This window comes from Mobula hypostoma, chromosome 5 (genome assembly GCF_963921235.1).
Source record: "Mobula hypostoma chromosome 5, sMobHyp1.1, whole genome shotgun sequence".
Taxonomy (NCBI): domain Eukaryota; kingdom Metazoa; phylum Chordata; class Chondrichthyes; order Myliobatiformes; family Myliobatidae; genus Mobula; species Mobula hypostoma.
The window spans coordinates 95923257-95939347 of NC_086101.1; the positions used below are offsets into that span (position 1 = coordinate 95923257).

General features: G+C 40.2%; 1 protein-coding gene across 2 annotated transcripts in view; it reads right to left on the reverse strand.

Moving 5' to 3' along the window:
• The window catches only part of gypc (glycophorin C (Gerbich blood group)), a 168109-nt gene that overhangs the window by 125036 nt on the left and 26982 nt on the right, over window positions 1-16091 (reverse strand). For both annotated transcript variants that reach the window (XM_063048672.1, XM_063048671.1), the window contains exon 2: window positions 7286-7401. In XM_063048672.1, the coding sequence (XP_062904742.1) occupies window positions 7286-7304 (19 nt within the window). In that variant the 5' untranslated portion in view covers window positions 7305-7401. The remainder of the gene's footprint in view (window positions 1-7285; window positions 7402-16091) is intronic.

Sequence of the window (16091 nt, forward strand, 5' to 3'; positions counted from 1 at the left end):
TTTCAGGGAGAAGGCCGTGAAATGGGGCTGGGGATCGGGGTGGGGGGGGGGGAGGGAAAGAGGATCAGCCGTGATTGACCATAGACCAAGTGGTCCAGTTCTGCTCCTATGTCTTATGCTCTTATAATTCAGTAATATCAAACCTGATTCTGATTAAGTACCAAGTTGCCTACCATATCAGCGACCATCTGTGGACGTGTGCTTCCCACTCTGACCCTATTAAATGTTATATAAAACAGCACCTAATTTGCAATTGGCTTATTACTGCTTAATTACAGTGAAAAGACTTTGCTCCTTGCCCTGCAGACTGATCATTGCATGAGTGCATGAAGGTGGTGCAAAGGGACAGTAATACAGAATGCAGGACACTGTTACTGTAACAAAGAAAGTGCAGCACTGGTAAACAAAGAATATGTAGAGGCCATAACATGAATCAGGAGTTAATATTTATCAACAGTCTGCCCAAGAGTCCAATAACAAAAGTGTAGAAACTATCCTTGAGTTTGCTGGCAGGTTATCTCAAGCTGTTGCATCTTCTGCCTGATGGAAGCAGGAGCAGAGAGAATGACCAGGATGGGTGGGATCTTTAATCACATTGGCTGCTTTCCTGAGGCAGCAGAAAGTGATGGCAGACTCCATGGAGCTGTTGCTGGTTTTTGTAATAGACAGGACTGTGTTCACAAGGGCCCGCGATATTTTGTGGTCTTGGGCACAGCAATTAACATACAAAGGTGTAATGCATCTGGGAAAGTCACCTAAAGCCATGTACCATCAAGGAAGCATTAATCACACAGTCTAGTTATTATGTGCTGAGGTGTCAACATGTTGCATACATTTAGTGATATCAAATGAACTCTTAAATAATTAGGCACAGAGCAGCATTTTATCAACACTTTCTCTAGGGACTGATATCTAATCTACACCATGACCACAAAGTAAGTGTAAGAAACAAATTTTCAAATGTTAAACAAATGCCCTGCCTTTGTTTGGCCGGTGGGTGGTGAGATTCTAGGGCACTATTTTAAAGAGCGACTTGGATATCCTAACCTCTCTGAGTAATCTTAATCCTCCAAGAAGCAACTATAGAAAGTGGTGGATGCAGCCCAGTCCATCACAGGCAGAGCACCCCCCGCCCCCCCACCGCCACTGAGTACACTTACCATGAGTGCTGCCACAAGAAAGCAGCTTTAATTAAAGGCCTCCCACCATACAAACCACGCTCTCTTATCACTACCACCATCAGGCAGGCCTTGGGTCCCACACCAGCAGGTTCAGGAACAGTTATTACCCTACAACTATCAGGCTCCTGAACTAGCATGGATGACTACACCCAACTCTGAACTCATTCAATGACCTACAGACCCATCTTCAAGGACTCTTTTACATTGAGTGTTCTCAGCATTATCTTTCTATTTGCAGTTTTTCTCCCTTTTCACATTGGTTGTTTTCATCTTTGTGTTTTTTCATAGATACTATTGTCTTTTTCCTGTAATTACCTGCAAGAAAATGAATCTCAAGGTATTGTATGACAACATAAATAAACTTACTTCGAACAATCTACAACAATAAAAATTTGTGACTCCCATCTACATGATAATAACCAAGATATATCAAAGCAAACTATCAAATTTCCTTCATTACAACAATAATCCCACTTCTAAAGTATTTCATTGACCATAAAAGTACTTGGGGGTTATAAGAGGGACTATAAAACCTGCATGTAGATCTGTGTTCAGAAGCTCAGCTCAAGATTTTAATAGACTATGGAATATTTAGTGGCGGATGACCTCAAGATGGAAGAGCAAGCAAGGTGTTGGTGGGTCAAGGAAATAAAGAGAAAATAAGGGATCTCATGAGAGAAACATGAACCTGTTGCAGAAATGAGGAGAAAAGGGAAAAGAAGTGTAAAGTTCTTGGGAGTGCAAGTAGCTTTGCAGTCACTGAAGCCAAGTAACAACAAAAAAGATGAAAGATTAGATTTATTTGTCATACGTATCTCAAAGCATATAGTGTCATTTGAATCAAATCAATGAGGATTTTGCTGAGTTGCCTACTAGTTTTGCCATGCTTCCAGAACTAATATAGCATGCCTACAACTCACTAACCTTCACATATAACTTTGGAATATGGAGAAAACCCGAGCACCCAGAGGAAATCCATGTGGTCATGGAGAGAATGTACAACTCCTTGCAGCTGACGTAGAACAGGGTTCTGCAAACCGTTATATTGCTGTGCTGCCCAATTATTTGTGGGAGAGTTTATTTGTTGTTAGGGGTTAGAGGCAAGGTCTTGAATGAGAAGATCAAGGGCTAAAGACTTCAGATGCAGATGTTGAAGAATGGATGTGAGATCCATGTTTATGATAGGACGGAAGGCAGGCATTGAGTGGAGGAATCAAACAGACAATTTTGGAAAGGAAGCAGAGGGATGGACAATGCAAGTTCTTCAAATAAAGATACTTCATGGCCAAAATGTGCTGACAGTAGAAAGTGTGAGACCGTATCAAACCTAGTGAGGGGTATAAATTAGGCCATGAAGAGAGGATGAGGCACTTGCATCACCTGCAAGCTGAGTTTTAGTCAGATTGAAATTCAGTGTGATAATCAACATACCTTCCTGGATGGCAAGGCCCCAAGCATAAATGAATAGTTTTTCTACAGAAAAGAGTTACGTAGTAGGGAATGATGCTCAAAGGAGAGAGAAATGGGAAGAATCTTGTTAAAAAGGAAGCACGGGGAGGAAGAAAGAGGAATATACTGCATTTGGAATTGTGGGCTGCTGTTCAATCAGACTTCCCAGCAAAGTCATGAACTGTCGTTTCAGATACTTGAAGCAGCCTTTGGCAGAAATAGAGAGCAAGATTAGAATCACTATTTATGTGGTTGTTTGCAAAACACAATTACGTCCATTGGGAGAGGGAATGAGACTGATAAATTGACTTTGTACTCAAAATGCTGACCTTGACCTTTATTTTGACCATGCTAATAAATCTAAATGGACATCAGAATATTTCAGAACATAGTTAAATGTTCTACCCTATTAGCAAACCTAAAATAATGAAACAAAAGTTTTGCATCCTTCTCAAGAGGGCCCTTTAGTATATCCCAGGAAAACTATTTATATTTTCCTTTCAAAAAGAAACTTTGAATAATTCCACTGATTTCTCTGTCACTATCAGACTGAAAAATATTTTCCTAAAGTACATGCTTCAGAACTTCCCAACATCTGCTTTCAATGAGATTTTTACTGGCATAATCCCAGTATTTGGGTGGAGAGTACACAAACTGGTTGCATCACGGCAATATCCAGGGATGGAGAAGTTGTGGACCTAGCCCATCACAGGCAAAGCCCTCTCCAATACTGAGCACATCTACAAGGAGTACTATTACAAGAAAGCAGCATCTATCATGCAGGTCTCCACTGTCCAGGCCATGCTGTCTATTTGCTGCTACCATCAGGCAGGAGATATAGAAGCCTTAGACCCCCACACCACTAGGTTCAGGAACCAGTATGAATAACTTCACTCACATCATCTCTAAACTAATTGCTCAAACTACAGACCCACTTTCAGTAACTCTACAGCTCGTTTTCTCAGCATTATTTATGTATTTTTTTATTTGTAAAATTTGTCTTTTTTGCACATTGGCTGTTTAATTTTTATTGATAATTTTTTCATAAATTCCATCGTATTTCTTTATTTCCCTGTAAATGCCTGCAAGTGAATCTCAAGGTAGTATGTGGTGACGTTACATACTTTGATAATACATTTATTTTAATGTGACTTTCTTGCTTAGTCTAATTTGAACTGAGGTTAATCCTGTAGCACATGGTACGTTGGTTTGTACTACTATAGACTGTAAGAGTGTTGTTGACATAGTACTTCCTCTACACCTCCCCTCCCTCACCATTCCAGTGTTATGGTATAGAAATTATGCTTTGCAATATGCAAATTCTTTAGCAGTTAAAATAGATTTGTTAACACTTTTTACAAATATTTTAACACATTTGCTTCCTCATTAACTGCAACACCTTCTGTTTGAAATATTAATGCAGTATATTTGGTCATTGGTGAAGGTTTTTGGAGTCTTGTGAAAAAGGGCAAAGTATTAAATAATAAACAAAGATAAACCAAGGTAGACTTGAGAAATCACCCATTTTTCATGTGCCTTCTACTCTACAGTCTGGCATGATTGCTCAAATATTTGTGTGCATGAGTCAACAAGTTTTGACATTTCTTCTGAAACTAAATAGCTAGACAATATTTTCTCTGCATTACCTTCAAATCACAGATAATAATGTTCAGCACTGTTTAAACATGGTTGGATGGGTCCTAGTGTTTTTGACAGAATACACATGATACAAAATTAAAAAAAAAGTTTAACAATTAATTGCTGGAAAGAATTTCAGGTCAAAAGTAGAAAAGTACCAGCATCAAGTCTGCTGCTGTAGTGCACATGACCTTCTCAATATACACATTATGTGTATATTAATCTTAATGACACACAAACTACTGCTCACAATATACCACGAAATATACAGCTGCACTCTTATCCCATCTGAATTCAATACAGTGAGAAGCAAGACAAGAGGCAGATGACTAATTAATGCTGAAGGCATGCTTCGTGGCACATTACAAGAGCTTCTATGATGAGCATTCCCAGCAGATTGAGATTTTAAATTAAAGCGCCATTGCGCTGTTCCCATTTTTAGTCATCAAAGGCTCCAACAATTATATGGCTCAGTCTCAGTGACTTTGTTTGAAAGAAAATGAACAAGGACCATGCTACATGCTGACAAAACTTGAACAATGGAGAATCTTTCACTTTCATCTGAAATAAAAACTCCAGTTCTTTCCCTATAGATACTACCGGACCTGCCGATACTTTGCAACCTTGTTTTTTTGCAGGAACAAAGTTTGATTGCTAAGAAACAGTTCTACATATATTATAATTACAATTAAAAACTTGGTAGAACACTGAGATGTGCAGTAGAACAAAAAGGGACCTAGGAATACAGATCGATAATTCCTTGAAAATTGCATTGTAGGTGGATAGGGTCATAAAGAAAGCTTTTGGCATATTGGCCTTCATAAAGAGTTGGGATATTATGCTGAAGTTGTATAAGACTTTGACAAGGCCAAGTTTGGAATACGTTTGGTTCTCATCAGCCCCCAACAGGAAAGGTACCAGATTGAAAGAGTGTAAAGTAGTTTACAAGGATGTGGCCAGGACTCGAGGACACGAGTTATGAGAAAATGTTGAATAGTTTAAGACTTTATTTCCTGGAGCACAAAAGAATGAGGGGAAATCTTACAGAGATATACAAAATGCTAAGGGCTATAGATAGGATGAAAGCTTACAAATTTTTTTCCCCTCAAGTCGGTTGAAACTGGAACTGGAGGTGTAAGGTTAAGGGTGAAAGACAAAATATTTAAGGGGAATCTGAGGGAGATCTTCACACAGAGGACAGTGCAAGTGTGAAAAGAGTTGCCATCAGAAGTTACAGATACTAGATCAATTGTAACAGTTAAAGGGAGTTTGGATAATTATATGGGTGCAAGTAGATGGGACAAGGCAGCATGGACTAGATGGGCCAGATGATTGATTTTTGCATTGCAGTGCTCTATGTCTCTGTATCAAGCCATCATTATGCTTGGGCATTCCAGCTACACAGAACTCCTATCCAATAGAAATAGACACCAGGCCATATAGAATCAGAAAATTACAGCCAGTTTATCCTATCAATTCCAATGCATTCAATTTCCTAGTGTTTTACTTGTAGTTAACATGATCATACAAGAATTCTACTTCAGATGTCAGCACCCTGAAACGCACCACACTCTGGGTCAGAACAATGTAAAGATTTCTTCAACTTCTTTCTAACCATGCCATAAATCAATGTTTCCCTTATTATCAGACACCTCAAGCATACAGATGACGAAAGACTGGCTTGGATATATGGTACTTAAAAGGTACACCGTAGAACAGGATGAAAGGGAGAAGAAGGGGACAAACTTAAGGCCCTGGTAGGAGGAAGCCTGGCCAAAGGCTTCAGGATGGCCAAGAGACCAGAATTTGGGAAGTACAGATGTTGGATAGTTTGGAGGGAAAATGTCACAAACAGATTTGAACCACACCAGCCAAAACGAAAATAAAATCGAACAAATTCAATGATGGAATCATAGAATCGCTTAAGAGAAAAAAAACATCCTTTCAGCTCACATTATTGTGTTGACCATAACAGCTATTTATGCTAATCCCATTTTCCCTTATTAGGCTTGCATCCCTCCACTCCTTTCTTGTCTAAGTATTCATCCAAATGCCTTTTAAGTGTTGTTATTGCATCTGCCTTCACCATGACCTGCTCTGACAGCAAATTTCAGGCAACCACTACCCTCTCAGTAGAAAAACGTAACCTTCAGATCTCCTTTAAATGTCTTCCATCTCACCTTAATGTCTTAAAGCTCTCATGACACATCCTAATCACAAGGGATTCTGTCGATGCTGGAAATCTTGAGCAACACATATGAAATGCTGGAGAACTCGGGCAGCATCTATGGAGGTGAATAAATAGTTGTCATTTCAGCCAAGACTTTTCATCATGATTGGAATGGAAAGGGGCAGAGGCCAGAATACGATGGTGGAGGGAGAGGAAGGAGTACAAGCTGGTAGGTGATAGGCGAGAGGGGTGAGGAGGTATGAACATGGTTGGGGAGGGGGAATGAAGCTGGGAGATGATTCATGCAGGAGGCAAAGGGCTGTAGAAGATAGAATCTAATAGGAGAGGACAATAGAATAAAAGGAAGGAGGAGGGGAACTAGAGGGAGTTGATGCTCTGGTGAGAAGGGTGTGGGTAACCAGAAAGAGAAATGAATAAAGTACTATTAATTCCTCCATAGATGTTACCTGACTTGCTGAGTTCCTCCAGCACTGTGTTTGTGTTGTTCATCACTCACCCTTTTCACCCCCCCCCCCCCCCCCGGGGCAGGGTGCTATAAACCAGAGGTTTAAGATCAAAGATTTAAACAGGATATCAGGCACAGCTTCTTCATGCCAAAGATGTCACCCATTTAGAAAGAACTACCAGATACAATGGTTGAGGCTAGCACATTAGCAACATTTAAAAGCCATTTAGATATGTAAATGCATAGGAGTAGTTTAGAGGGTCATGGGCCAAGTGTGTTGGCCCATGGTATGGGACTAGCTCGGTGCAGTTGGCCCTGGACGAGGTGTCTCAATAACTCCATGATTAAACCAGGTCCCAAACTATTTTGAAGCAGCAATACCTGGGAGAGGGGTTGACATTGTCCAACTCTAGCAGGTCACCATGGAGCAAATGAACGCAGCTATGGCTTTCAGTCAGCTGACCAAATAAAAAGTAGATGGATGAACGCCTCAAAGTCTGAAATACAAAATGGAAGAAAATTTCATGTCATTAATTTGGATTGAATTTGGATTGAACAAGTGAGTTGGGGGGGGGGAGGGAGAAAAATTGACAATTTCTCTCTATGTACTTGAATTACATCAATGCCCATTCTAGAGACTAAAACACGTATTTCAGGCAGTCTTTCTTAGTGCTGAATTCTAACCCTCCAGTTCACTACTACTAAAGGGCTACACTGTCCAAAGCAAATTGTCTGTGTGACAAGAAATCTCACCTGACCATTCAGGATTGTGCTAATGATAGCATAATTTGCATAAAAGCAAGGGAAATCTTTTGGTACATCATACATTCTTAGATTGATCTTAGAGTAGTCTAAAGGGTTAGTACAACAGGGCTGAAGGGCCTGGACTGGGCTGTACTGTTCTATGTGCTATTCCTCAACTAGCCTCACCAAACTGAGTATCTGGTTTCTCATTTAAGGCAGCACTGGTGAAGTCCAGTAGCTACTTACTGGCAGCAACCAAAACAATGAATACAAATAAATACCTTGTTAATAACACTTCCATTTAAAAATATTTATGGTAAACGATCACTGCAAACAATGGAGAGGCAGGAAAAAGTGAGGCCGAAGTGAGAGTTGAAGTTGGCGGCCGTGAGGCGAAGTTGAGGCAAAGGCGTTGTGAGTGTACTGGAGCAAACTAGGAGTGGTGGAGTGGCAGATTTGAGGCCCGTCCACTAAACCATAATGAGGTATGATTGATCGAAGAGCCAGGGCGATTTGGTATGGTTGGGTACGAGCTGAAAGGTGGTGGCGGGGCCCAGGCCCAGGGAGTATCGGTGTGACAGGGCCAGGGACCTAGTACAAGGATTAGATTAGATTAGATTATGAAGACACGCAGTCCTCTTTTATTGTCATTTAGTAATGCATGCATTAAGAAATGACACAATATTTCCTCCGGTGTGATATCACAAAACACAGGACAAACCAAGACTGAAAAAAACTGACAGAACCACATAATTATAACATATAGTTACAACAGTGCAACAATAACATAACTTGATAAAGAACAGTCCATGAGCACAGTAAAAAGTTCAAAGTCTCTCAAATGACCTGATGTTTGGACGGTTTAATTGCAGGGCCAGATGGATTGAAAAGGAAGGGTGGTGGGACAAGAGGGGAGGGTTGGGCCAGTTCTGCTCGCTGCTCCAAAATGTTTACTTGGCTCTGTGCTTAACTGAGTGAGGCTGTGGCCTGCTGCAGCTACAATGGGGTTCCTGTCTATGGACTCACTGCCATTTGCTTACTTTTATTGTTTGCATAATTTGTTATTTTAACCGTATAACAATTACAGCACGGAAACAGGCCATCTCAGCCCTCCTAGTCCGTGCCGAACTCTTACTCTGACCTACCCCACCGACCACCATTACTAAGTATTTCAACCAATTGAATGTATATTGGAGTATGACCCAAACTGGTGTATTCAGAGATAGATTTTGAGTGATAAGAGAGAAACAATTAAATGGGTTATTTTCTAACATAATTGTAAGAAAATAATGTTAAATTAATAAAAAGACTGATGTGGATGCTCAAGCAACACACATAAAAGTTGCTGGTGAATGCAACAGGTCAGGCAGCATCTATAGGAAGAGGTACTGTCGACGTTTCGGGCCAAGACCCTTCGTCAGGACTAACTGAAAGAAGAGATAGTAAGAGATTTGAAAGTGAGAGGGGGAGGGGGAGATCCAAAATTATGGGAGAAGACAGGAGGGGGAGGGATGGAGCCAAGAGCTGGACGGGTGATTGGCAAAAGGGATATGAGAGGATCATGGGACAGGAGGCCAAGGGGAGAAAGACAAGGTGGGGGGGGGAGAGAAATCCAGATGGGGTATGAAGGGGAGGTGGGGCATTAGTGGAAGTTAGAGAAGTCAATGTTCATGCCATCAGGTTGGAGGCTACCCAGACGGAATATAAGGTGTTGCTCCTCCAACCTGTGGCTTCATCTTTACAGTAGAGGCGGCCATGGATAGACATATCAGAATGGGGATATTAACGAGATGAGAAGAAAAATTGTCAATTTATGACAAATCAATGGTGATTTGGGAGATGTGATAGCAATATCCTTGCAGGCAGGTGCACTAGAGCTGTTGGGAGTAGTTTAAACTAAAATGGAAGGGGGATGGGAACTAGTATGATAGTGCAGAGGATGAGTCTGCAGGTTTAGAAGTAGTTGATGGGTGCAACATGAATTTAAGGAAGGAAGAGCAAAGAGTTAAATTGTAAAACAGGCGAAATTCACAAGGGTGAGGTGCTGTATTCAAATGCGCATAGCATTCTGAATAAGGAGGATGAACATGTGGTGCAATTAGAGATTGGTTGGTATGAAGCTGTGAGCATCACTGAGTTATGGCTGAAAGGCGGCTATAATTGGGAGCTTTACATCAACAGACATGCTTTGTATCGAAAGGACAGGCAGGAAGGCAAAGGCAGTGGTACGGCTCTGTTGGTAAGAGATGGAATTACATCTTTAGAAAGAGGTGACATAGGGTCAGAGAATGGCGGGGATTTTCTCTTTGCACATCCTGTGTTTGATAGCCTTTCTTTTTTAAAAGGTACGAGCTCTTTCAGGTTTCTTTGTTTTGTGGCTGTCTGTATGGAGATGAATCTCAAGGTTGTATGATGTATACATACTTTGAAATTTGGTCTTAATAAAGTTTGTCTTTGTTCGGAAGGGAACTGACCATGCTAATTAGTGATTTTACTTAACAGAAAAATATCAAACAATAATAAGAACGCAACAAAAAGGCCACTCAGCCCTTCAAACCTGCCCCATGGCAATTAGTTAATTGCCTTCAATGCATTCTGAGGGAAGTTGGACTGTGCTCCCTCAACATTACCTCACCATGAGGCAATATTGCAGCTCTGTAAAACTCAAGTTAGACCACACTTGGGATATTGTGTTCAATCCTGGTCACCTGAAATAAAAGGATATGAAAGCTGAGGGTGCAGGTGAGATTTATCAGTATGCTGCCTAGATTAGAGAATGGGTCTTCTAAGAACAGGTTGAGTAAGCTAGGGCTTTCTTAAGAGTGGAGGAGGATGAGCGTTGACTTTGATAGAGATGATTGCAAGACTGTAAAAGATAGAGTGAACAGCCGATGTCTTTTGCCCAGAGCAGCAGAGGTCACACACACTCACTCTGCTGGGGCGGGTGACAAAACGTCAACTGTTTATTCATTTCCATAGGCACTGCCTGATCTACTGAGTTCCTCCAGTATTTTGTGTGTTTCCCTGGATTTCCAGAATCTGCAAAATCTCGTGTTTATTACTGACATGTCACGAAATCTGTTATTTTAAGGCAGCAGTATAATGTAATATACAATTTATAAAAATATATTTTTGTGGTTCGTCTGAAGACCTCGACATCATTAGTCACTTTGAGACTGGATGCGGTCTCAATCCAGGCATAGAATGTCCTGGCACATGTTGGGCAGACGTGTGTTGGCACTGCAGTTGTTGCACTGGTGGCTCTGGACTTGCGCAGCTCGCACTTATGTTGTGCTTCAGCAACGTGCCTTGCTTCGTAAGTTTGACAGCCCTTGTGGATGAGGCCACGCCAGGTAGGGCGGTTTTGTGCCAGCATTTCCCAAGAAGTCGTGTCTATGTCAAATGACTTCAGGGAGGCCTTTAGTGTGTCTTTATAATGTCCCTTCTGCCCTCCATGCGAGCATCTTCCAGCAGAGGGTTCCCCAAAAAGGAGCTGCTTGGGTATGCGCTCGTCCGGTATGCGGATGACATGACCTGCCCACCGGGTCTGTGCTCTCATCAGCAGTGTAGGTTACAATAGAAATGTATAATATATAGAAATATATAGGTTACCATAGAAATGCATTAAAAATAGAGAGAAGTAAAATCATTTTCATATTTTCTGGGATTGCCCTAAATTAAGTCTATTTTGGGAAGGTATTCATAGAATATTAGTTAAGGTTCTTAGGTCCCAGATACCTCTGAACTTTGAGACGCTCTATTTGGGGCATGTATTGTTCCTTGAACAGAAGGAAGATATAAAGTTGCTGCAGGCCCTCTTAGCGGCAAGTAAGAAATCAATCACTAGAAAATGGCTAAATCCAATACCACCTACATTAGAAGATTGGTACGAAATTATCTTGGAAATATTTAAAATGGAAAAGTTGACTTACTCCCTGAGAACTCAAAAAGAAACATTTAATCAAATCTGGAATAAATGGATTGAATATATAACCCCAATGCGAGCAGACTTTAGATGACTCTCCTAATGATTTATATTGCTCTTCTCATCAACACAGTAATATTGCTAACGTAAGCACCCCTAGTCTAAATGTTTTTTTTTGGAAAATAGAGAATTAACACAACTAAAGGGAAAGATTTGGGAAAGGGATAAAAAAAAAATGAAAAAATTAAGTAAATAAGTACATAGGGATTGGATAATTATGTCTGCGGGCAGGAACAAGCACAAACAAATTGGGATATATACACCTACAATGGTTGGTATATAGGCTTGTATGCAACATTTTGGACCAGTGGAAATGGTCCAGAAGGGTTGTATGGAAACTATTATTACCATTTTTCTTAACAACTAATTTCATTACTTAGCCTAATAGGTTAGATTTACCACAGTACATAATTATCTATTTAAATGTTTATTTTCCTTTTATATCATCTCAATGTGTACTTAAGAATGTATAAATAATTGTAGTTTTATACATATAAAAAAATGGAAAAGGTTATATGTGTGAAAAAAGTACATGCTACTTGTGAATTCCTTATCCAAATAAAAATAAAATTTAAAAAAAAATAGAGAGAAGTAGTGAGGAATTGGGACATTTAAGGATTCTGGCGTAGGCACACTCAAAGGGAAAACAGGGGGGGTTGTTGGCCAAGTAAAGAGGAAAGAGTTAAATTGTGGAGTAGGTTAAAAGGTCGCCACAACATGGTGGGCCAAAGGGCCCATTCTGTGGTGTACTATTCTATGTTCTAAATGTTAATCTAAATGCATCAAACTAACTCACTCATAATCTGACCAACACCCAAGCACTGTGACTGAATGATGAGAGATTCCCCAATTCATGTCTCAAATTGGGACTCATGCACAGAGCACAAGACAAGATTCCTTCCATTCCTACCTCCAATTTCCCACAAACACCCCCGCACACATGAAGGGCAGTTTTTGTCATGTGGTTCATTCTAATATCAGCCATGTATCAATGCCATGCCGAGGAGAAAGGAGTAAGAAAAGCACCTCACCGGACAAGAAATTCAGCTCACATTAGCAATAGGAACCAAAAAACAATTGTTCTTCAAAGCCAATGTAATAGACAGTGGTCCATTTGTAGAAGTTATGATAAGGCAAGGGTTAAAGGCAACATCTAGGCAAAGATGACTGTGGCGGTGTGTAGTCAAACCCAGACAAGGGAGACTTTTGATTTGAGACTGCCAGAGACAATCTTACTTTTTGCTGACAGATAGAGGAGAATGAATGCAGCAGTGTGTAATCAACTTAGAAGAACATAGCTTCCCTTTACACAGTAGTTGATGCTGGAGATAACAGAGGTAGGAGTAATGGAAGGATGTGAAAGCCACCCAACAACTAAGGTACAATTGCTTTACTAACCTCAAGGTGTGAGCTTGTAGTTTCTACTGACATTTAATATCTCTCTTGTGAATGGTGATTCATCTGAGAAGTAAGGAATTCAGGCATACACAATTTACCAATGGTTCAATACCTAGAACTGATAAACCAATTCTGTATAAAAATAGCAGTTTTCTGTCCTGGATTCAGAACAGTGTCGATGACATGTGCCATGCTGTTCTCCTTGTGCACAAGGAAAATAAAAATACGTTTGAATTGTAAGAGTGTTCAGGACCCAGTCATTTTATTATCAGCTACGACACACATAGTTTAAGGTACTCAAACACACTCATCCAAAATTAATTGGCATTGCTGAGAGTGCAGGACTTTACTTGTTGACCTGTTTACTTATTTCCTTTTAATGGAAAACCCTACAGTGTTAGTGGATACTGTGCAGTCTGTCACAGGTAAAGCTCTCCCTTGATTTGAGCATATCTACACAAAGCATTGTCACATGAAAGCAGCATCCATCAACAAAGACCCCCACCACCCAGGTCATACAGTGGTATGCAAAAGTTTGGTCATCTCTGTTACTATGAATAGCTGAGTAAAAGATGACCTGATTTCCAAAAGGCATAAAGTTAAAGATGACACATTTCTTTAATATTTTAAGCAAGATTACTTTTTAATTTCCATCTTTTACAGTTTCAAAATAACAAAAAAGGAAAAGGGCCCAAAGCAAAAATTTGGGCGCCCTGCATGGCAGTACTTAGTAATACCCACTTTGGCAAGTATCACAGCTTGTAAATGCTTTCTGTAGCCAGCTAAGAGGCTTTCAATTCTTCTTTGGGGGATTTTCGTCCATTCTTCCTTGCAAAAGGCTTTTAGTTCTGTGAGATTATTGGGCCGTCTTGCATGCACTGTTCTTTAGAGGTCTATCAACAGATTTTCGATGATGTTTAGGTCAGGGGACTGGGAAGGCAAAACCTTCAGCTTGCGCCTTTTGAGGTAGTCCATTGTGGATTTTGAGGTGTTTAGGATCATTATCCTGTTGTAGAAGCCATCTTTTCTTCTTCAGTTTTTGTTTTTTTTTTAAACAGACGATGTGATGTTTTCTTTCAGAATTTGCTGGTATTTAATTGAATTCATTCTTCCTTCTACCAGTGAAATGTTCCCCATGCCACTGGCCGCAACACAAGCCCAAAGCATGATCGATCCACCCCCATGCTTAACAGTTGGAGAGGTGTTCTTTTCATGAAATTCTGCACGCTTTTTTCTCCAAACCTTCTCATTGCAGCCAAAAAGTTCTATTTTAACTTCATCAGTCCACTGGACTTGTTTCCAAAATGCATCAGGCTTGTTTAGATGTTCCTTTGCAAATTTCTGATGCGGAATTTTGGGGTGAGGACGCAGGAAAGGTTTTCTTCTGATGACTCTTCCATGAGGGTCATATTTATGCAGGTGTCACTGCACAGTAGAACAGTGCACCACCACTCCAGAGTCTGCTAAATCTTCCTGAAGGTCTTTTGAAGTGAAACGGGGTTTTGATTTGCCTTTCTAGCAATCCTACGAGCAGTTCTCTCAGAAAATTTTCTTGGTCTTCCAGACCTCAACTTGGCCTCCACCGTTTCTGTTAACTGCCATTTCTTAATTACATTACGAACTGAGGAAACGGCTACCTGAAAATGCTTTACTATCTTCTTATAGCCTTCTCCTGCTTTGTGGGCATCATTTATTTTGATTTTCAGAGGCTAGGCAGCCCATGGCTGCTGATTGTTGGGACACGGTTTGAGGAGTCAGGGTATTTATAAAGCTTTGAAATTTGCATCACCTGGCCTTTCCTAACAATGATTGTGAACAAGCCATAGACCTAACAAGCTAATTAAGGTCTGAGACCTTAGTAAAAGTTATCTGAGAACTCAAATCTCTTGGGGTGCCCAAACATTTGGATGGTGCTCCTTTCCTCCCCCCCCCACTCTAAAATTATACAAAACAAAAATAATACACTAATCTTGCTTAAAATGTTGAAAAGAATATGTCATCTTTAAATTTATGACTTTTGGATATCAGTTCATCTTTTACTCACTTAACTATTCACAAGTAACAGAAATTTTGACCAGGGGTGCCCAAACTTTTGCATGCAACTGTACTTGCATCTGTCATTGGGAAGGTGGTACAGGAGCCTCGGTACTTACACCACCAGGTTCAGGAACAGTTATTACCCCTCAAACATCAGACTCTTGAAACAAAGGGAACAGTTTCACTCAACTTCACTTGCACCACCATTGAAAAGTTCTCACAATCAATGGACTCACTTTCAAGAACCTTTTATCTCGTGTTTGACATTTATTGTTTATTTGTTACTTTTCTTTTTCTATTTGCACAGTTTGTCTTTTGCACCCTGGTAGAATGCCGAAGTTGGTATGGTCTTTCGTTAATTCTATTATGGTTATTGATCTATAATGGATTTGTTAAGTATGCCTGCAAAAAAATGAATTTCAGGGTGGTATATAGTGACATATATGTACTCTGATAATAAATTTACTTTGAACCAACTAGGAATCAAACAAGTACATTTCAAGTGCAAAACCAATGTGAGCTGCAAGTAGGGCTTAGGGCTCAAGATTTGCCCTCAAAAAGGACAGATATTGGCTTTCCTATCCTGCCAGTTGGAGAAAGAAAAGTTTTTCAAAAATTGAGTCTGGAACTCTGCCTAAAAAGGCAGTGGAAGCAGAAACCCTCCACTAAAATAACTCAGTGAGTACTTAAAGGTCCATAACCTGCAGTACCATGTATCACGAACCAGGCAGTGGGATCAGTCTACTGTCCACCACTGGCCATTTTTAACAAGGACTAAATGGCATTGTAGACCACAAATTCCTGTATGAACCAAGTTGAAGAAAAGATACTCAATCAGCAATAAACCCTAAAATACTGAAACACCTTTGACATTGTTACAAATATTTCCTTGCAGTTAAAGATCTGCACATCTCTTTGATAGAGTTTGACATGGAAGTTTTAAATGAGAATTTATTCATGGATAATGCATCTTTTGTCAAGACTGAAAGAATTACCCAGCATGTAAAGTTGATTTAGTTGTGG